The sequence below is a fragment of the Bombus fervidus genome, chromosome 1, assembly GCF_041682495.2.
Source record: "Bombus fervidus isolate BK054 chromosome 1, iyBomFerv1, whole genome shotgun sequence".
In the NCBI taxonomy this organism is placed as follows: domain Eukaryota; kingdom Metazoa; phylum Arthropoda; class Insecta; order Hymenoptera; family Apidae; genus Bombus; species Bombus fervidus.
Genome location: NC_091517.1, coordinates 20,324,256 through 20,347,678, shown reverse-complemented (window position 1 = coordinate 20,347,678; position 23,423 = coordinate 20,324,256). Strand labels below are relative to the sequence as shown.

Below are 23,423 nucleotides of genomic sequence, written 5' to 3'. Positions count from 1 at the left end.
TAACATCTGACGCTACTCCGCGTATTTCAAATTCTCGGAAATATCATCCTTTGAACTAAATTCCTTTTCATTTAGACAGATCTCATTCCACGTCTGCCATTTAATCGATCTTCAGCTGTGTTATTTTCTCAGTTCATTTATACAGAACGTGAAAAAACATTCGATCGATTCCATCTTAAGTTCTTTCTGCACAGACTTCAACAAATTAACGGCGATGCACCGACAAACTAATTGCGATTCCGGGAACTGATGGTCGCGTTTAAGCATCAGCTTTAAACTGTAAATTGAAAAGGAATTTAACAAAAAAGTTAAGTTCTGCGACAAAAACTTTTTCTTACAAGAAAATCTCATCATCGATAATGGTAACAGGCAATGAAAATAAAATTTTATTTATTTATAACGTTCATTGCTGGCCGAAGTTATTTCAGCTAAAATATTAATATTGATGCTATAATTTCTTTAATTTTGATTATAACTATATATTTTTAGAAACGCGAATAATATAAAAAAGGGAGGGGGAAATAAGGCGAAAGAAGTGGATATCCATAAAAACATTGCTAGCTCGGTTATGAGCAGCTTTCGAGCAGCGATATAACATAGTAGCACACAGTGGTACATGTCGACGATAAAGTTGGCCTCGTAACATATTCCCTCCTTCTCCGTGCTCGTGTTCTATGAGCCTCGAAATAACCAGTTTCTGGCCGTATTGGAGTCCTGTAACGGCTGAACCGAAGGTTGCTCCACGACAAACTTATAATCAATCCAATTTTGAGATAAATGCATCGCGGCTTCCCCCTTCACGGACCAATGCTTGCCAGAGTTATTATCTCTGAAATTACTCGATCCTGACAGAGTGAAAGATATTACCGTGAGCTGCTTGTCGATGATTTCAAAACATGTAAATTGATACGAGTCGAGTCGAACACGTATTTCATATTTAACGATTAAGCGAATGTATATTTTCAACTAATCGGGAAGTTTTGCTGATGGATGATTTCAAGAAGATTTCGATTTTCGTTAATCGTAGAAATTACTTTGGCAAATTATTTCGAAGCTAGGAAACTACATTCTCATCGAAACTGCGAGCGTTTCTTGGGAAATTGGTGGATTCAAGTAACAGAATTGATGCATTACCATTTCCAGATACGGTACAAGTAAAGCGTTTGGTATTATTCAGTGTATTGTGATTTATTATTTATAAAAACCTCCGAAAGCTTTCATAAGAGCTAAATTATTCAGTGTAGATATTTTAGCCATTCACCAGCATTTATGAAAATATTTTCCGATATATGTAAATCTATTTTCGAATTCAATTGAAAGATATTCTCACGACAGAACTGGTCTATAAAAATTGATTTCTTTCGCTGCAACGAAAACTTCTAAAATTATTATTGATTATCACTAAAAATATTTAAGAACCAGTATCGTATTTTATTAGTACCGTGAGGACCTTTCCCCTAAGTTTCTAATACATTTGTTTGCAAAATTAACTTAACTAATTGGTACTTTACAGCAATGAAAATTTTTGCAAGAGTACAGATTCTTTTGCAAATTTTATTACTAAATTATTTTTCAGGTAGTCGAAATTAATTGCTAATCTCCGTAAATTGTTATAATACGCTATAATATACATCTACAGGCTATCTAAACGAAAGAACCAGGTTTCAAAAAGCTCTAAGTTACAAGTTCTAACATCTTCCATTAGAAAATATTTCAATTCTTTACATATGTATAGTGTCTACAAAAAGTATTTGCACATATCCTTATTTTCTAACGAAGCGTTTCTTTATTACGTATCTACATTTCATAGCACCAAATCTTTGAAATCATTTGAAAATACTATCAAATGAAACGAAATATGATATACTTGGGTATAATTAATTGATACTGTATGCTGTGCAAATACTTTTTGTACATTCTACACCACAGTAAACTAAAAATCCTAAAGTCAAAGACAATCATCACTCGTTCTTATGTTTGTGTCAGAAACCATTGGGTTACAGTATTGAAATCCTCATTCTCTTCTTGCTCCATTTCCGACTAAAATTGACTAAAAAACGAAGGTTAAATTATTCGAGTTATTCGTTCCGCGACGAATCGAGAGTTCTGGTCGAATGTCGAGGGAAATTTATCAGCGTGATTAAAAAGCGGAACGAATAAATTCGTTTTAAGTAAGTCCGAGCGTGCTTCTTTCAAGCAGTGGCGATCAATCGTCCCTCAAGCACTTCTCGAGGAAATGCGCACTTATGACCACGTTTTTTAAGTAGCATGTTGTTACCGCGGAAATCATTCTTTTCCTCTATCAAACATGGTAGTCGGTTCATGGTAAATGGACGACCATTAGCGAACGACCGGAGCAGAAAAAATTCCCCACGGTCCCAGTGTATGCACTCGACGTTGTGATATCTAACAGCAAGACACGAGAACGCAAAAAATCAAAGCTTTTTGTATGGATATGATTTTAAAAAGATTCATGCTTACAGTTCGTAAGATTTTAACCTACGAGTCTAGAAAAGAAAATAATATTAATTAAAATCGGAATTGATTGGCGAATAAAATTACAGCAGAACATTGGTGCATCGTAAGACTGAAAATACTTATCAGTTTTTAAAAACATTCTTGTACATTACAAGCAACTTTTTCAGGTATTGACGATCGCGAAGACAACAGAAGTAGAAAATTAATAGAAAAATATGTAATGTTTTTACGTGCAAAGCAATGGAAATCTAATAAAGATATTTTATATACTTTTGCGTATTACGTTCCTTTTATACATTTTCCTACAATTAAAATTTCTCATAGATATCTAAAAATTCATAATCTAGTGATATATATATATAGTTGTATACGAGTATATTTGCTACGAAAATTTTGATTTACACATCTATTTTGTTATATCTAGTTTCCAACAAAATATGGATACAAGTCACTACATTATTCCCATAAAGTTTCTTCTAATCAATTATGTAGCACGCGCAATAAAGAAAAATTATCACTAACGAAAACCATGTGACAGTTCTAACAACTTTTTTCCCCTCAACTTTACAATGCTTTGACCTAAAATTTCGTTGTGACGGTTAAATGTGAGAGCGAAATTATTTTCTTTGTCCATACGGCTCGTCGGTGAGATGCACGCGTTACGATTCAACGTGTGGCCGCGTAATGAAATAAGCGTCTATTCGCTTAAATTTCATTTGGAGAATGTCAGTCGCGCAAGGATGTCACAGACAAGGGTATAAAGAGCTGGCGGTAAAGCTGCTGGGCATCATTCAGCTAGTGTTCTTTTGACAAATTCACGGTATATCTGCCGTTATCAATGAACCGTATCGTATCGCAGCGGAAGACTTATATCGTCGTTTGTTTCAACCCTGCAAACCGAATTGGACATGCGGCATACGACGCGCTGATGTATCTTCCCTTACACGATTGTGACCTAAATTTACTATAAATGTTATCTTTCGCGGCGATATCTATTAAATGTAGATTATTCTGGTTTAGTTATTAGAAATATTCCTCCGTTTCAGTATACGTATAATGAAACAGGATCGTGAAGGACTTATTGAATGTTTGGAAACTCTGATACGATCAATATCGTTCTTAGAAGTTCCTCGATGGTCAGACGTATATTTATTTAGCGTTCAAAATAGTACGAATTCGTGGAGTGTACATATTCTCAGAGCTAACAGGCCTGCCAATGCATACATTTTTCATATCGAGAAGATATCGTTAAAGAAATGAACGTGATCTGAAATTGCCGATAAGAGAAACGAGGAACGTAAAATTGATGTAAGAGGACGGATTCATAAAAAATTCTCGCAGTTAAATGAATAATTAATGATTTGCGGGATGCAACGAACGTACACACGACCACATTGTGGCGAGCAGTAAGAATAATCTGACTGATGAAACATTCAGACAATGAATTATGCAGTCCCATCTCGTAACGAAATACTTTTGATCCCAGATTCAAAAGCGCGCATCATCATGCGATTCCGTTGCCGGATATAAAATGATTTGGACATTCTCGTGAAACGCCTTCCCTATTCTCTTCCTCTCTGGACTCTGGTGTTTGTTGGCACTTCGGCGTATGTGTGCGACCGGGTACGAAGTGTGTCCTATTGCGCTTGCGAAACAGTCTTCCCAGTGTCCTGGAGTAGCGGCTTTAGAGACTATAACTTTCCGGAGTTCAATTTACTAAGTGAAAACCTTCTCCTATAACCGAGTTTCCAGTTTCTCTCCCTTTCTCCCTCTGTTTCTCTCTGATTCCCTGTCGAGTGTTTCCGCAGTTTTCTCCGATCCAATGAAATTATGTCGACTTTGACGTGCCACGCAGACTCAAAAGGGTAAGCCCGTGTAGTCGACGGCGCGTCGGCCAAATCCGATAAGTTATTGGTCGGTGTCTGAGTCGAAGGTTATTAACGTTCCCATGTACCTACCGATAGGATTCTCCTCTCGGAGAGGATGTTCTATACTTATTGTTAGTCGAGTTATTTTCCTTTATTATATAGTGTATATAGAGGATAAAATTGACACAGGATGAAATTATGTCTGGTTTACAAGTAGGATAATCCTTTCCTGATCTTATAGTTTGAATATTAATAAAGAAATTTTCTAACTAGTTTGTAGATTAGTAATTATAAAAAGTGCATAAGACACAGAACGCTATCGTCGATTTGCTATCTAGAAACGACGAGTTGACCTGTCATACGAATTACTAATTTCTGGTGGAAAGAACATAAACTAAGATTCAACAGAATTTCTATTACTTACATGCACGTTACAGTGATTTATGACGTACTAACTCATGCGAACTATGTTGCTTCAAAACATATGCATCCCACAGGACTGCAAAGCTTGCAGAAGCTTTTCACATTAGAGTCTCTCGAAGACCTAACGTTAACCTGGCCATAAATTAAGCCTGGCCTCCGGCTTCAAAGCTTATACGTAGCGATACAATACTGTTACATGCAAAGTTCCTAAATTCCAAACCAAAGTCTGCACTCAAGAATTAAATTTCTCAGGAAATTAATAATCATTAAAATTGTCAATTGCTTCTGCTCGCTCTGTTCATATTTTATCAGTGGCGATATCGAACGAGAATATTTCAATCTTTCTCTTCAAAATTTAGTTCGGTCGAGTTCAAAAAACATCGAATTAACAGAAAGACACGAGAAAGATTGTTTCCGGTGTCAGGGCAGGTTCCTCCCCGTGGAAAAGGCGTACAAAGGGCGCGTAGTTTCGAACGAAGTTCAACGTGAAAAGTTTTATGCCCCGGCTTCTAGACGAATCACAGCGGCTGACCACGGCACAAAGAAATCTATATCACATTGTGGAAGCAAAAAGCTCTTCGTGCTAAAAGCTTTTCCATGCGCGACCAAGTTATTTTTATTGGATCGGCGGAGCACTTCGTTTGAACAACGAAATGATATTTGATGCCGACTTCACCTGTCTGTCACGTTTGTACAGATTCAAATACCGAATTAATTTCAATGATACGAAACGAGAGGCATGTTCCATCCACCGTATGGCGGAAAAAAACTTTCGAGCTTTGTGGGTGAAGTTCGTTTCCTTCCGTGCAACCTTGTCTCTTCTTTCTCCTTAACGTTGCAAGAGGAATTCGGTTACGCTTCGCGGAAGCAATTTAGCGAAAAGGCAAACGTAAAAGCGCTTAACGTCTATGCACAGTGTTTACGAGGTTAGTTGCCAACATTTTTTCCCATTAATGCTAAATTTATAGGAGGAAGACAAAAGGGCAAAGTTTCTCTATATTTTATATGTAATGCGACGAATTGAATAGATTTAAAAAATCTGTCGTGGCTATTGACAAATAATAATAATATAACAATGATTTTGTGACTACCAATATTTTACAATATTTACCATGTTTTCATTATATAAAAATCATGGCAAATTTAAAAACCGATTCATTGTATCGCGTCTAAAAAATAGAATAAACTTCTGAAAAATATTTGGAATTGATAGCGTGAACATCCTGTATATGAAAGCGAAATAAATAAATAGAAAGCGTGGTAAAAAAGCATTTTATCATTTTGCTTGTAATATAACTTTGCGTACTTTCATTTTTATTTACTGAACAGGAGGATACAATCTGATTAACGACGCATGCCATAGAAACGACAAAAAATATGTTTCCAAGCTTTCAACAAATAATTATTACATACGTACGGGAAACGTGACTCGATGCGGTGGAAGTTGAGTTGAAATTTTAACTACTCTCAATCAGTCAAGCGTCAGGAACATAGTACACGTGTACATGTTTTCTGTTTTACAACTCCTGGCCGGATATTTTTGTTTCAGTTCGTATGCTGGCCCGTTCGCGGTATCTACGCTTTCCAACTCAGCTAACAAACTATATAATGTAACTTAAACTTAATCAAACTCAAAAACTGAAATGTATTTGTACGAGGTAGAAATTTTGAAGTTGTTCTTCTACAATCTCTGTATTACAGCGCCCCATCCTTCTTCCTGTCTTTCTAAAGGAAACGTTTTGACATATTTCTCTGGCAGTAAGAAATTTTCAAAACAGAATTAAAGCGAAGGAAATATCGTAATTGACTTGTCATCTTGTTTTCATTAGTATTAGTATTATTTAATAGAGAAATCAATTACATTCTTGTCAGAAGTGGATGTAATGGAACAAAATAAGATTGGAAACGAATATTTTCCAGCCTTTCTTGTTTCCTAATTTTTATCATTATAAAATAATTGCCTCGGATTAAATCTTATTAAATCAAATTCGTTTCAATCCCAATTCATTTATATTGGTACAATTGCCAAACATATGAGTATTTTGTTTGTCGGATAAAACACACAGGTTGCTGAAATTTATTTCGGACTTTCGAAATAATATAAACTTTTAATATTCAAGCTATGACAGCTTATCATGGCTTATCAGGTATACTTATGTAAATTAATATTTTTATTAACACAACTAAGAAATGGATATTAAATACAATAACAGTAATAACGAGTATTTTACATATTTTTTTCATACAATGTGTATTCCGTACATTTGTACAATCTTAAATTTCTCACAAGTACATGGACATTATCAAGTGCTGCTAAATGTTAATTTTTCCTCTCTACAAACAATACACTACTATTTAGCCAGGAAATATTATTATATCTAGCCTCGTTAATTATTATTTAAAGAAATCAGTAAGAAAAACCGCTGATTAACGAAATCAAACAACGTCACTGCGCCATAATGCAATACTAAAGTACTTGCGTCAGGACCATTATCGAAACAATTTATGAAACGCAGCATACGCGACAATAGCAACGAAAGTGTTAACAGGTTGGATATCGCGGCAAAATTAGGTTATATCACGCGTGCACTCGTATCATTGATTTTTCTTTTTATTTAATAATCATATTTCAGGAAGTATTCACGGAGGGATTTCGCTGAATAATCGTGAGAAAATTTATGAACGAATATATTGGAAATTTCGGTCACGTAACGCCAGTCAGCAGAGACGCGTTTCCGTGAGAACATAAAACCTACGATTGTAACCGGACAACGAAACTAATTCCACGGTCGATTCCACACTGTCTCCTGTAATCTTGTTCCGTGTTACGCGCGTTTGTCCTCGCGAGCAACTTGGCGAACATAATTTATTTAACCGCTTACTTTCGCTCGTAGCGGCCGCGTAATAAGGCCACCGAGCGACATTTTTCACGCGATACTATTAGAACACGAGCCGTCTCGGTCGGTGTCTTTATCCCCCGTTACCTTTATTCGGTTTTTGTTCTCTTGTTCCATTTAGAGGGAATGGCAAGCTGCTGTTTTGTCTGCCAAGTGGAAACGGGAATTAACGAGCCCGAATCCATGACGGTTGATACTTGAGATTGTAAAGCTTAACCCTTTTGTTTCTAACCAAGATAAATAATGATCGAAAAGGATTTTTCTCTCTATACTCGCGTTTATTCTTCTATTAATCACGTTTTTACTAAAAATGAAAGAGACAGAGAGAAATATAGCTTTTACATGTATAATCCGTTAAATTAAGACCACCTGAAACTCCCAATATTTCCCCATTTTTCTAGCGCAATTGGAAAACGTAAGCGAATTGCTTCAATCTATCAAGCATTTGATATTAAAAGCACGACAACGGAAGGGAGTGCGAAATTTATGAAAAAATTCATCGAATACACAAGCTGAATTCCGTGACCTCTCCCAAAAAAACAACAACGCGTTACGAGGTATGGACGATGACTGGCGTGCGAAACCGCTGCTAATATCGCGCGGACGAAATATTCGCTCCGCGAAAATTACGCGCTCGTCGCTCGGAACAACGTATCAAAGGGAGTCGGCGGTATAAATTTTCAGAGGAATTTAATTCGTCGCGGCATTAAAAAAAAAAAAAAAAAAAAAAAAAGGAAGACAAAATGGAAAAAAGAAAGAAAAGACGGACAAAAAACCAAACAACGCGACAAAAACAACGAGGAGAAGGAACGGGAGAAAAAAAAATACGCTACAGCTCGTCCACCTTGCAGCCGTAAAAGCAATTAAATCTTCGTTAGCGACCGCTCAAGGGATGATGACTCGCTTTGAGGTGGCGAAATTATTTCGAAAAAGCATAAACGCGGTCGCGCACGCGACGAACTCGCGTGACAACGTCGAAACCGCCGTTGAGCTCTGGCGTTATTGATTTTTCGCCGGAAATTGGGTCGCTTGATCGCGTTATATCGTTACACCGCCCATTAATTAATACCATCCGGCTAAACGTTGACCATTTTCTGATGCAGTGTAACGGTGAATCTTATATTCCCGAAAATAACCTTCCAGGCATGCTTTCAACGCAATATACATCGTTTTCAAAATGCAAATGGTACGTTGCTGTTTCAACGCGTTTCCTTCGAACGCGTGTGCGCCTATGTCGATTACACTTTATCCAACCGTTTGATTTCGAGAATGGTAACGGACCAATGAACGACGAAATGAACGTTTGGTATCATAATTGGCGGCGCTATTCACCAGCCAACGTTTAATAAGTAAAACGTTCGTCATTAGCGGGCTTCGCATACCTTGGCTTTCTCCATCGGAGCAACGATGAACAATTAGAATTAAACGATTGCATTTAATTAACTCATCGGACAGAATCGGCCGCGGCGAAACTAGATCACCATTATTGCTGCAAGTTTCGCCGTGTAATAGAGGCTGAGTTAATTTTTCTCGGTTTTTTCTTGCTCCTTTATCGAGAGGAACAATGACGGCATTTTGTGTAACCGCTTTCCAACCGTTTTATAAGACCGATTTACTTTTGTTAGACTTGACAAAATTTCTCACGCATATTGAATTTCTCACGCTAATTAATTGTCGAGAAACGTGATGTAACGAGGATGGAAATTGTTGAAACGCAGGGAGATTACTCCGGGAATGTTGTCATAAGAGATGTGAAATATTCGTTTGTATTCACGTGTATTCACTTAACGATATGAGTAATGTTATAGAAGAGTACAAAGTAATAATAATAATATTTGAGATGTTTAAACAACAGTCGACATAAAAGATAAAATGAAAAAAGGAAGAATAATAATTGAAGAATTTTCAAGTGGTAAAGTATAATGAAATTTATAGTTAATAAATTCGTGTATAAGAAGAAGAACGTATTTCGAGGAAAACATACGACTTTAATTATTGATACTTTAAAACATACCGGATATTAACAAGGCAGAATATAATTAAGTATTAAATCGTACTGAAACTATGTACAATATAATGATTGAATTATAATAAATATAAATGCAAAATGAAAAGTTTAGATGAAAATATTTGAGCTATGATATATTAGCCTGTAACGTTAAAAAATCGAATTTAATCAGGTAAAACATTGACAGAATAAAATTGCTAATGAAATATTGCATTAACACTTCGAACATAATTTCCTTATTCCAGTTGAAACTTCTCCCAAAACGTTGGCTTTCCTTTGAGCACGAAACGTGTTAAATTCAATTATCAAACTTCAAATGGTCCGCTGGTAGACATTTCGCCGATGTTGAACACGTTCACAGATACACGAGCAAACAATGTAAAACGAGATACATATATACGCGTGGCATATCGACCAGTTTATTGTCGCCATCTGAACCTGTAACCACGACCTTTGCTCTCCGTTGGCAAAAGATAAAGGACATAGCCCTTTTAACCGCTATGCATAGAGTAGCAGCTGTATGTTTAAGAGGAGATGGTAAATACCCAGAGGCTTTTCCGGTATTTCCAAGCTGATCGTTCGTATGGCACTCGTAAATCTCCATGCGATGCTCGACCCCGTATGTAACGCTATACGCAACATGTATCGAAGGTCAGAAATGGCAATTGATATCTCGCCTGAACGTTACGGGAATCGAATTTACGACAATGCCACGGAATTCGAAGCTCAGGAGAGATTATGGCGAATATTTGCTGTATAGGAAGGAAAATTCATATTTCACGTCCTTCAAATAGCAACGATATGAAATTTCGCGTGGAAAATACTTCGCGTTTTATTATGATAAACGAAATTAATCAAGATAAAGAACAATTATATTGAAATATTTGCACGCCGAGTGAAGGTGATGCGGTAAAAAAGGACACTGAGCCACGGGGAGCCAATTGTGACAAACGCGTTGTTTTGTCCGTGCAATTTACAATCATCTCTGTGTACTCTGTACGGTAAACGTTAAATATTTTATGAATCTATATAAATATATGTTAATATTACGCTTTATTATTATTTTGCTCTTGTAGTCCGCTAGCGCCCTTGTTGTGTATGATTATCAATTCATCAACAAATTAAAATCCAACAATTTCACGATTCGTTGGATATTTATCGACGTTAAGAAGACTGCTATCAATTTCAACGATGGTTGGGAGAACGTTCTGCTCATAATATATGGGAATAAATATCCTTTTTAGTTTTTAAGAGTCACTGACACAGTACACGTTCGCCGGTAGAGCACAATGAATGCATGAAAATGCAAGAATGTAATTATACCGAAGTGGGTCAAACAGTAATCTTACTTTACAGGAGCAACAACGATAGTCTGTGTTCTCCATACGCCGTTCGCCTGTCGCTGTGAAAAAGAATGGTTCGTTGAAAGTAGCCCCCATTATAGTATTAACATACTTAAGCGCCATTGGTTTCTTTCAGCACTATCATTCTTGTTCTATGTATTTTTTCACAAGTATATTCTAAAGAAATAAATTGCTTTGTTTACGGTCAAATATTTATATTACCGCTGAAGTCTGATATTCATCTATATATTTCTTGTTCTTACAAGATAACGCAAGATTCCATATTACAAAATGTACCACTGAGAAAATTTGTGCTTTATAATGGGAAACATTACTTCATTTTTCATACTGTCCTGACATTTCTCTCGGTGATCATCATTTTTTCTTGGCACGATAATAGCATATACGATTAACACTAAAGCAGAGATTCAAGCGGAAATTAGTAATTTTTTGTATCTAGGGCTAGAACACATTGTAGAAGCGGAATTTACAAACTTGATTCTCGTCGAAAAAGAATTATAAATTGCGAGGACAATTATTTTAATGTCTAAAACTTGTTGTAAAAAAATATCTACACGTGCTGAAATTATTATTCTCAGAGACTGCACGAATTCTTTTGGTCACCTATCTAGTAACGAATTTCTTGACTGACTCTTGTCAACGCGTAGCCTAATCTTCTGAGCAAACATGAAATTCGGGCAGTAAATTCCTTCCATGACGTAAGCACCCATGAAGAAGGGATTTTTTTTAAATTCAACCCCCAAGGGTATGGAAAGGGGTAAAATGTGTGCTACGGACTCTTCCAATATCTCCAATGCGGGATGAGACTTCGACTTGGGTTCAGCTTAGAAACGTTATCCATACAAATGCATAGAAACGTAATTCAGGCTTATGCCCTGCTCAACTTACAAAGGGGCGAATTTAAATTCGAACGAAAATTATAAAACTGTATCTTTTGAGTTATAGCGGTCCTATTTGACACATAAGTGTCCTTTTAAAATCTGTAGATATGATCCAACAGCTTTAAAGATATTGCATCCTTAGAGGAGTAAAACGGAGATAAAAGAGAGAAGAGATATTTTTTACTCGATAGAGTACGTTTCTCTGACGGTGCCTTAACTGCTCTTGGAAAGCTATTCTACGATATATACGAAAGCTTTCCCTATTTCTGAAACAAATACTACATTTCAAATTTTACTTCATCGTTCTTCTGCATGAATACGCTCTGCTTTATTCAAGCTACATGTACGTTTCTTTTATAAATTTTCATGTATTTTCGCGAACATGTATGCGAAGCACATCTACTGTTGTAATTATATCACGAAACCAATTTATGGAACGCAAAAAACAATTTATAGGACAAAATATGGTATATATCCAGAAAATATTTCATAGAAAAATAATTCGTCGAAATAACAATTAATTTAGAACAATATTGAAGAGTATTGAAACTAATTTCGAACTTCTTTGGCGACTGTTAATTTAACACACGATAAATTCAATAATTAATAGAATTACTATCAATGATTATATCAGATTCCAATACAAGTATGATTATACCAACTACGACTACAGGTGAATATTAATTGTACCAGATATACCGTTACCATTAGATAGCAATAACCGTTAATCATTAGTATATTGGATACAGCATCTAATTGTACCTATACATAGAACAGAAATTCTAAAGTACCTACTTGATCACAAAAGCTTTAGTATATTGATAACAACCATCTGAATATAATTCCAACTAAATTATCTATCTTGCACTATAATCAAATCTCATACAATTATCTTTTTACAATACACATCCTATCGATCGTAAGCGAAGAAATAATATTAAACAGGTGACATCTATAATTGTTAAATTATCGTTATACACGTCCTTTTTGATTACTTCAAGTATACGGACTCTTATTCTAGATTTCAGATCTAACGAACCTTTAAATGCAAATCTTAGCGATAGAAAGCAAATTTCCAAAGTTTTCTATTTCCTGACATATACGATGTAATTATATAACAAAGAATACTTTGTTGTATAAAGTATTTTTCCTTCGTTAGAAAACCTTTCTTTCATATCTACCTATTTAAAAGATTTAATAAATAAAAGGAAAGGAAAATCGACAATTACGTGATACACGCATCGTGCATTAAAATGCGTGTTTCCAGACCGAAGAAATTAATGCTGCGAGCATTTACAGCTTAGAAGGGAAAAGCGATGAAAGTCATTATTACTTGACGCCAAGTGCGATCAGGTATAAATAAGTAACAAAAGCTGCTTTGCATACGGTAACGAAAGCGCGCGCGGGATTAGCCTGATGATTTTTTAATAGTTGCATAGCGCAACCGTGTGTTCGGATACGGGGCACCCAATGTAGATCATAATTCTGTGACGCAAATACTACTTTCCGTTGTTGTCCAGGATGTGTCTTCATGAATATTAAAATAACTGCTAACTTTTAGAAAAGCTTAAGCGTAACGCGCGAAGTACCATAGGATTAAGTTCTCTCTTTCTCTCTCTCTCTGTCTCTCACTCACTCTCTCCCTCTGTATTTCACAGTTGACCGTCAAATAGAACGAGGTGAACTTTTTAAATCATTCCACATAAAATGTACTTTCAGGGCGCATCGTAACAGGAAATAAGAAAAGAGTTGAAATGTTCGTCTTATAGTTAATGGAAGAAAACTTGAAGAGAGTGGAGTAGAGAAGCGCGAAACGTGCCAATTAATCGATAAACTCTACAGAGTCGTGACAGAATTATTATAGTCAACGTCTGTCCTTGTCAGTATGTTCTAGAGGTGTTATAGTTGTCAATGGTGGTACACATAGTTAGATTACGTAGGTAAACGTAGTATATGTTATACAAGGCGCAAACTAATATTGCTCGTCAGCAGGCATTTTCCAAGAGTCTGTCAACGAAAACTTAACTTAAAGCGATAATTACTTGACTTAACGAAAAGCGATAATTTCCAGAGTACATCATGTTACATATTGTTAGGCACGATATTTTAAACAAGCGTTTGAAAAGTGATTTCTTTCGCAGACCTATTCATCTGATCAGCCTTTTCAATCCGATGTTAGATTGTGTACTAATTCGATCGTATTTCTTTAAAATGTCAAAACATTTCGTATAAGATATATTTTATTTATATTGTTTCATTATATTTTACAAATGGGGTAAATAACCTATTTATTTATCCGTATCGTTCGAAACTTCTTCTCCTTTCAAGTAACGAAACACTCCGAAATGTATATGTTTACATTCTTGAAATATGTAATATCATTCGTAAAAAGATTACCAAATATTAACTAGTTAACTGCGTTTGACGAGTATACTCGTCGTCGCTTGTATTCATTTACGTACTCCATGACATAGCTTCATAAGAGATTTGTAAAATTCCTAAATTCCTTAGTTAATTGGTTAGAAAGATTCATATTTAATATTAATATTAAACACACGTTGTAAATCTGAGATTCCTGCTGTCAAAGAGAAAGTCTAAAATATTCATAATGTCCGTTTTCCCTGCATTACTGTTATTAAATGATGCAATTGTAAACAATATTTGTCCATATTACTTGTATTTTGTCCGATACATTCAACATAAACGTGTTTTTATGATATTCCACAAAATGTAACACTGAAAGGCAGTCGGACTTATTCCGCAACGTAATAATTTAATTTTAGTCAGTTCACTGTTCATATACGTAATTATTGATTTGTAGATTCGATTAAACAATAATTGATATTTTGATAGCTAATTAAATGTAACTGACAAAGATGGAAATAAACCCGAAATTCACAACCGATATTCATAGTTAATCTCTGTCAATTAATTTTGCAATAATCTAGAATTTCACAATTTCAATAATTCAGATTTTTATTCACAGCAATGAATTATATGAAAATCGAAACATAATCTGGATTGATTTTATGTGTATGAAAGCAATTCACATGTTTGTAATATATATAGACTGCGTATGCTTTTAAGTAGCAGCTTTTATTTTTGTAAACATCGTAATAAGAAGCGACGGGTGGTGTAGCAATTCTATTACTCATCATTTTTAATATCCTTGCCACAGATTACACAATGAAAACCTAATGAGCACTATGTTGAAGTAATCAAAGATTTCGTACGTCTAATGGCGAGCATGAAACAAGCTAATCTGGAGAGCGAGCGAATCACGAAAACCTTGACAGACCAAAAATCGCTCTATTCTCAGCAACGCTATAAACCAGTTTCATAAAACCTGTATTCCACCTTCATCAATAATTCTTTCTCCATAAAACTTCGAGTTCTGGAAGATCCATTAAAATTGTAAATTCATATATCATAAGCAAAACACGATAAAAGGTATCGAAAAGAAATTCCAATACGTACGTACAGTAATTTTTATTTTACAAAGCAACACGCAAATGAATTCTCCTGTTGTATGGAAGAATGACACGTGTTGTTCCTTATTCGAGTCCATCTGTTCGATACCAATTTAACAAATAATTAATTTGGAATATTAAAAAGAAACATGGTCCGTTGTCTTTTTAATTTATTAACAATAACAGGCAGACAAGTGGTAACCTGGTAGATGGTACACGTGATCCAAAACGTTAAACATTCGCAGGATTTAATCGATCCTACTTGGAAGTATTTGATAGAAAGCATTGTATCCGACGAGGATTCCGGTTATTCCGCTGGAGCAGTATCGTAGACGTCAAAGGAGTGGCGCGTGACTTGGTTGAGAAAGAAGCAAAAGGTCGATGCAATCGCTCTTGAGTCACGGAGGGCACAACCGGAAACGGGACGGAATCCCGAGTAATCCGGCGGGGTTTACCTCTGTCCTCGTGTATGCTCGCCGTTTTACTCACCGGAAATACAAGAAAAAAAAAAGGAGGGGGGAAGGGACTCAGGAAGCGACCTGAAAGAACGTTACTACCCCTTTTAAACTCGCCTAGTTTTCGGGCGAGCTTAAGTGAAAAGTCATGTAAGAAGTACCGTGGTAAGGCTGCCGTTAAAAATTACACGGAAACCTCGGTGGTAGGTAGAGCAGACAGCTCGAACTTTTCAATCCTGACGTAACCACATTTTCATTCTTAGACTATGAAGTGATATGTTGAAGCAAAAATAATTGAGTTGAATTTACTTGCTTCTATTTCCTTCTCTGCGCTAGTGAAATTCTTTCGAATTAGTTTTGTCTAAATATTAGAATATAAAAGTTAGAACTTTCTATCTTTGAATAAAGTTTATAAAAAGAAATTTTTTTGTTATATTGTATAACATACAGATAACCTGTGTAACAAATTTGAGGAAACCTTTTAAAGAACTAGACAAAGGAAACATTTAGTCTTTATTAAAATAGATATTTCATGAGCTAAATCTTCTCTATACATAAAAACATGAACAAAAATGCTTTAGCAATGAAGAAGCACCATTGAAAGTTTCCTTTTTAATTTTTCTTTACGTTAGTCTAGTGCTGTATCCTAGGTATCCTAAGTAACAATGACAATCTCGCGTACTCACAAGTTCGTAACTCGTAAAGCATAGAAAATGAGCATCTCGGCCAGAACGAACCGCTCATTCAGCTTTTATTATACCCCATGGACTGCGCGGCGAAAATGTCTTTTTCTAATCTACACAATGTTGGAAATTCTCGTAAACATCGTCGCGCATAGTCGAACAATGGAATCGTTTATATTCACGAAAACGAAAAATCATTGCACGATGAAAAATTATTTATAGTTATAAATATAATTACAGTTTCGTGTGCGCAACAGTGCAAATGTTCCATGACTTACGAAAAGAGTATTACTATTTCATAAGATTTTATCTCAAAATCAGTATGAATTTGTCATTATAAAGAAAGAAATATCAAAAGTTACACAGGATTTGACTAAAGAATTATTTTGTAAAATTTTTCTACGATACTTAAAAATATATGGAAGATTAAAATTATTGGAAATCTGAAGTAGCAGTGACACTCTGTAACCGAGTGCATGAGGAAACAATCTCGAAAAAGCGTAGCACGCTTTGGAAAGCAGTTGAAATTTGCTAAATGAGGCAGAAAGTCCACCGAACCCAATTACATTAAAGCAGTTTCGAAGCCCGTCGAATTTCACAGGAACTCATCCACACTCTGCAGATCCTCCAGAAGTAGCCACAAATTTAGCAGACCATGGCGGATTCTCGATTCGATAGGGAATTGACCGAATTTTACAAGATGCCATGAAATCTACTGAACTCAGCAAAACTGGCTAACATTGCAAGTGGAAGAAACCTATTAGCCATCAGGAAAATTATGAAACTGCTGACAGATTTCGAAAACTAACGGAAAACTGGAATACAAATACTACCTCTAAAGTTAATTATAGCGAGATTGTAATAAACCCATGGGATTTCTAAGAATAATAGTATGATTTTATTACATTTAAAGTTATTGACAGTCTTTAGCCACTTTGATAAATTCTGAAACAAAGAAGTTTTCTGCTTTGATCGAATGACATTTAAGTTTCCAATTCTTAACGGTTATTTCAGAAACATAATTAAGATTAGACGAAGTAAACATGGAATTTAGTAGAAAGTCATAAATCTCAATAATATTCTGTTGTAACATATCCGATTAAATTTATGGAAATTTTAACGACTCTGACGGAATTCCGACAAATTTGATCAAAGTCCAAGGAATTTGTCACGATGTAATAAAAATCCAACAAATCCTATGAGGTTTGCTGGATCGCTAGATCTCCATCTGAATTCTACGCGATTTAACAGATGGTCTTTCAATTCCAGTAATTTAAAACTTATGCATTATACTATATTCGATGTTGCGATGTTCTAGTAGAGCGAGAAAAGATCTGATTTAACTCATCATAACATAAAGAAGAATATAATTAAACAGTAAGCTACACGCTGTTAAAAATGTACATACATTTTTTCTTATAAAACTGCGATTTCTGACGTGAAAAATTTGAGTTAATATAGACGGAGTTTGTTTTAAATTTAAAGTTCCAGGAACGTAATAATTATTCAGTAGACATAATATGCAAATAAGTAAAGTTCAAGTTTTCTAATTACTCCAACTTTCAGAGTTATTCTGATACGAAGCTCAAAACTTTCGATGAACATATTTTCGGATGTTTTAACTTCTGACACACTCCACTGAGCCAATTTTATGCAGTGTTTTATGCGCATTCATTAATTAAAAAGATCTCGTATGCTACACGTATTTCACGAGTGACTTTGTACTGACACCAATATCCTCTATGAAACATTTGTAGTAAAAATCTTGGGAAAACTGAGAAACCTCTTCACTGTGACACAAAATCTCTGTCATCTAAATTGATATCGAAAAATGTAGGTATCAGCTAAAAGTAGAATGATTTGGTGTAAGTTATATTATTATTTTATATCAAATTATGTCAAACCATTCTGATATGTAATTTTCTTGTAGAAAATATGATGTTACAGTTTAGAGCATGTATAAAGATGAAATGTGTTCTTTAAGTAGAACCGTATTGGCTGCTTTGCATCGATGATGTCACGACTCAGAAAATGTAAATTTCAGAGGGGAGGCATTTTGAAATATACAAAGAAATCTTCGTCATCAGAACATCTTCACGATGTTGTAAGGCTGACTTAGCACAATATGTGTGGCTATTCACGAAAGCAATAGCCACAATTTTCCACTTGCAGCGTCCCAGAAGATGAGGCAGCGTTGTAAAAATTAAGGCCAAATTGACAGCGGCGTAAGTAATTTTGCTTCTAACATAAAACTGATGGAATTATAAATATATTTGACGTGATAAAAATAAGAACATAATGTAGGCCTTTCATTGAATAAAAGCAAATTGCGTGCCAGTATCGTCGTCGAGTAACGATATATATTTTTCATATATTCATCAATACGTATCTTATCATTCCCCGCAATGAAATATGATGCTGCTTATAACATAAAAAAAACCCGCTAATTTGGAAACGTCTTTAAATTATATCCATCACATAAATACAATTCGCCACAATTTACGATACCGTTCTGGAGCTTAATGTCTATATTTACGTAGCTATTCAGCAAGTTCCTCTGCTCGTTTATCGCATCGTCAATATTATTCTGTTTATTCTTGGCGGCGGCGACGCGCCGGTCGGTCGCGTGCAGCTTAAAACTTTCCGACAAGCAACTAAGTCGAAGAATCACGGGTTAATTCGAGTGCCGCGACTTCTCGGGGCGCGAGACAAGGAGGTCAATAGAAGTACAAAAAGCGGGACGAGAGGCGTCGGAATAGAGACAGATGGTCAAGAGATAAGCAGAACGAAGGGGAAATAGGGGGTGGCAGGAAGGAAAAAGAAACTATGTTTCTTGACGAAAGTTCGCTGGGTATCCTAGCATGGAAGGAACGGTGGAAGGCAAGATACGCAAGAGAAACGTAGAAATGAGAGAAAGGGAGGGCAAATAAATTTATGGGGAAAGTTAAAAGCATTGGAAGCTCGGTGGTGCACCGTGTTGTCGTGGGTGCATTTATTTTTCATTTTTCTTTCTGTCGTTCCTGGTTCCCGAACTCCTTCTCTATATCGTTGCGCGGCCGAGCGCTCGTCCCGAAACCCTTTTTTTTTCTATCTTTTTGCCAACGTAAATTGGGTTACGCCGTGCACGATGCGACATCAGAAAGTAGTTCATCGCGTCGTGTCGTGGCTAATTAACTCTATCCTACCGCTCTCTGCTCCCTGGTCTCGGCCATTTCTTTTCTATCTGCTCGATTTATTCCGTGAAACGGGATATTTTACGTAAGCCCACCTGCGGCGGATTAACGCTGCGTCTGGGTGTGGGACGGGCTGTGAGTCGGTAAAGGGAAATTATGATACTTCTAGATTGCATGTAGTAAATCTTAGAAGTTAACTTGGCAATGGAGGGAACGTTGTTTAAATTTGTACTAATTTTGATGATACCCAAGCGACAGAGATAAGTGACTTTTCTAACTTTAAACGATCAGAACAGTAATTTTCAAACAGTGATACATATGACATCACTGATATATACGTGAATAATTCTTGTAATATATATATACATTATTAATCATAAATCTCGGATCAGTTATTACGCAATAGATACATGGATTTTATAATCACGAAATGAAGTTAGTATTTATAAAGCGGCTGTACTATAAGAAAAAGTAAATCGTTTAAAGATCTTATTACAGACATATTTTATCAAAATTTGTGTTTAAAGTTAGTAAATGTTCTGTGACCTATATACGAGAGTGTACCTACTATTACTACTTACTATTAATATTAACATACATCCCGTATCTATGTTCAGCGATTTCGTTCATTGCTTATTCACCATATGAATAAACCAATTTAAATCAACTACTTTGAAGAGCTCATAACGTGAACGTATGTGGGACATTGCCCTTGTCTCGTATTTCACTCATAGTTCTATTAGCAATTAGCAATCCAACTAGAGTGATCCCTGTCGTGCTGTCATAACCCTATCTCGGACATGACCGGGTCTCTAGTTAAATTCCCCTAATATCTCGGGTTCCAACGTCGAGGAACTAGATTATAATCAAGCAATGCTGGTGTATGGATAATCGATCGATTTCAATGATAATCCGGCAGTGAAACAGATTTCAAAATGATTTACGTGATTGTATTCACGAAATGTCACGTGCCAAATATCCTTCAGAGTTACAGAGAGTTCGTTCATTTCGTAACATTCTTTGCAAAACTAGATTCTATTTCTCTACTTCGTCTGTTGAATCTGTCTGGCTATGGTAGTAGGCGTTTTGTAAATATTTTGTCAGGAACGTATATTTATTAAATTTACAACGTTATTCAGAATATGAAAATAACAATAATAACTTATTCACTAACCTATTCAATGTTACTAAGATACAACTACAAGTTTATCTATCTGTCGGGTTGCATTCTGTTTTCATCGTAAACATTTCTATTTTAACGAGTAATCTTTGTTTCAAATCATATTACTTGAATATGAAAAAAGATAAGTTAAGCAATCGGTGCAACGTATGTCTCGATAGCAGTGAATGTGCGAACGGAACCAAACCTCTATGACTTTGTATTCTATATTTGGTATTGCTAATATTAAAATCTTCCGAATAATTGTTCGATAAAATCCTCTATCTATTTTAATGGTAAGATTGTAAATTATCTTCATTTTGTTAACACTCGTTAAATAGAAACGCGAGAACAGAAAATTGAAATTAAAAAATTAACACAGAATAATTATATTTTATTTGCGAGTCGCAATTCGAGAATTCTTCGAAATTTTATGGTAATTCCTATAAATTCCTTGCATCTTCATTCGAAAGTATAACCGCGGCGTTTTACAACTACTCAAATACGACGATCCGCTGGGAAAGAACTATATCACATAAAAGGGAACTTACGAGTTCTGGTAGAGTGCAGACAGCATCCATTTCGAGCATCGGACTTAAAAAGAATACGTCGATGACCTACATAGCTCGATTGATAACAGCAGTTGCTCGGCAAAGGACAGATCAAAGTTCGAATCTGGTGCGGCAATTCGAACGATTCTCTTTCCTCCTGAAACAAGATAAAGTCCGAGTGTTTTTCATTTCTCGCTATTTATATAAATATTTATATAAATATTAATATATATTATATATAAATATTTATATAAATAGAGGACGCTGACTGCGGTATAAAACACTCAAAATTAATGAAACGAATGGATTTAATAATATAAATAAGAATAAGCATAGAATGTCATTTCAAAATGACATCTGTGTACGATGCAAACATGAGTCCCCGCAATAGTAATACAGATTTCCACGTTGCAGAAACATTTCTAGGAAAGAATTTAACGATGGAACAGTAAAACTTCGTCACAACGAATTCGTGAATTTTAAATCCTAAAAGACGAAAAGGTGGCACGCAAGATGAGCGTGAATGGCAATACGTGTCCATTGACCCTTTCCCTCTTTTCTAACCAGCTGAACGTTGCTCCTTCCGATCGACAGAACAATTAAGTGATACTACACGAATTTACATTCGTCGATCCGGTCCGGATAAGTGTATGTCGGCTTCCGTTTTCCCTTCGAAGTAGCAAGATTTTACAACCACGCAAAGGGGAAGATCTGATTGAATTTATTGCTAATAGAAACGGTGGAACAGTGTATGTGTTCGATTAAAGGCTGTTTGAGGGCCCCAGTTGTTCTATAACCGTTTACGGTTTTACGAATGTCAATCGAAGCTCGATGATTCAGTCAACTCTTTTCAACGATAATGTACAAGATATTGCTTTGTGTTTATTGTGTCTAATTAGATTGCGAAGGTTTTAATTTTCGCACACACGAAAGCTTTTAATGTATGAAAATATAAGGAAAAGAAGAGAATATAAGAATTCGTTCATTTTTTAAAATATGATACTAGAGATGTAATGAATATATGAAATAAATATAAAAATAAGTAAAGATATGTGTTTCCATAAACATTCACAATCTGATTATAGTTTAATTTATAATAATAGGAAGTGTTGATCTGGAAAGTAGTTTAACCGGATTTATCAACCAGTTGAAACATATCGAACGGTTAAAGTACGTTAGTAGAAACAAACATCAATCTTCCTATCACTGATACGCATCCGATTCATTATAGCTATATATAAGAATTAAGAAAAATCTTTAAAATGACACATGCCCTTCAAAATACGTATTATCTTAAATAGACAAAATCGATCTATACTATTAGCATATTCTTTAAAAGGATACACACAGCGCGTTCAGCATCCCGTTCAGATGCGAATCGTACCATGACCGTGTCAGTTTCCCGCATTTCATCAAATTTCACCTCTCTAATGTTTTCAAATTTGTCTACCAATATTTCCCATGTTATGTTTGGTGGGAGCTGTTACAATTATCTTTATGTTTATAAATAAACATACATGTATTAGTTGTCGTGTACAAATTAAGGAGAGTACATACATTTCTTATAAGAATAGTGTCTGACACCGACCGAGAACCATATGTATTCTGTCTGTTCCCACCTCCTCTTTGACCTTGATTTCCGACAAAACCACCACCTGCACCAGGAATACGATCGTTGTCCCCTCTGTTGAATCTACCGTCAAAATCTCTTCCACTGGAGTTAAAACCACCAAAAGTATTGTTTCCACCGAAGCCTACATCATTGTCCATTTTAGATAAGCCTCGCCGCGCAAATGAATTGTAGCCTTGTCCACTAGCTAAAGAGGCTTGTAAATTAGACAAACCTCCAACTCCTACGCCGAAATTATTAAAGTTAGAAGCCAACTCATTTGTTAACAACGAATTCAGCAAAGAACTCGTGCTTGAAGAGCTGCAGTATTTGAATTTGTCAATGCAGATGTTATAGGTATATAAATATATCATTGTTAGCATCTCTATCTATCCTACTTTATA

General features: G+C 35.5%; 2 protein-coding genes across 9 annotated transcripts in view; one reads left to right on the top strand and one right to left on the bottom strand.

Annotated features, from left to right (window-relative positions):
* The window catches only part of LOC139989913 (neurotrimin), a 473,537-nt gene that overhangs the window by 385,318 nt on the left and 64,796 nt on the right, over window positions 1–23,423 (top strand). The gene's annotated exons all lie outside the window — the stretch shown is intronic.
* Window positions 21,740–23,423, bottom strand: part of LOC139989853 (myelin expression factor 2-like) — a 91,168-nt gene continuing 89,484 nt past the window's right edge. For all 5 annotated transcript variants that reach the window (XM_072008530.1, XM_072008545.1, XM_072008539.1 and 2 more), the window contains 3 exons: window positions 22,968–23,263; window positions 22,755–22,890; window positions 21,740–22,641 (listed from right to left, as the gene is read on the bottom strand). In XM_072008530.1, the coding sequence (XP_071864631.1) occupies window positions 22,586–22,641; window positions 22,755–22,890; window positions 22,968–23,263 (488 nt within the window). In that variant the 3' untranslated portion in view covers window positions 21,740–22,585. The remainder of the gene's footprint in view (window positions 22,642–22,754; window positions 22,891–22,967; window positions 23,264–23,423) is intronic.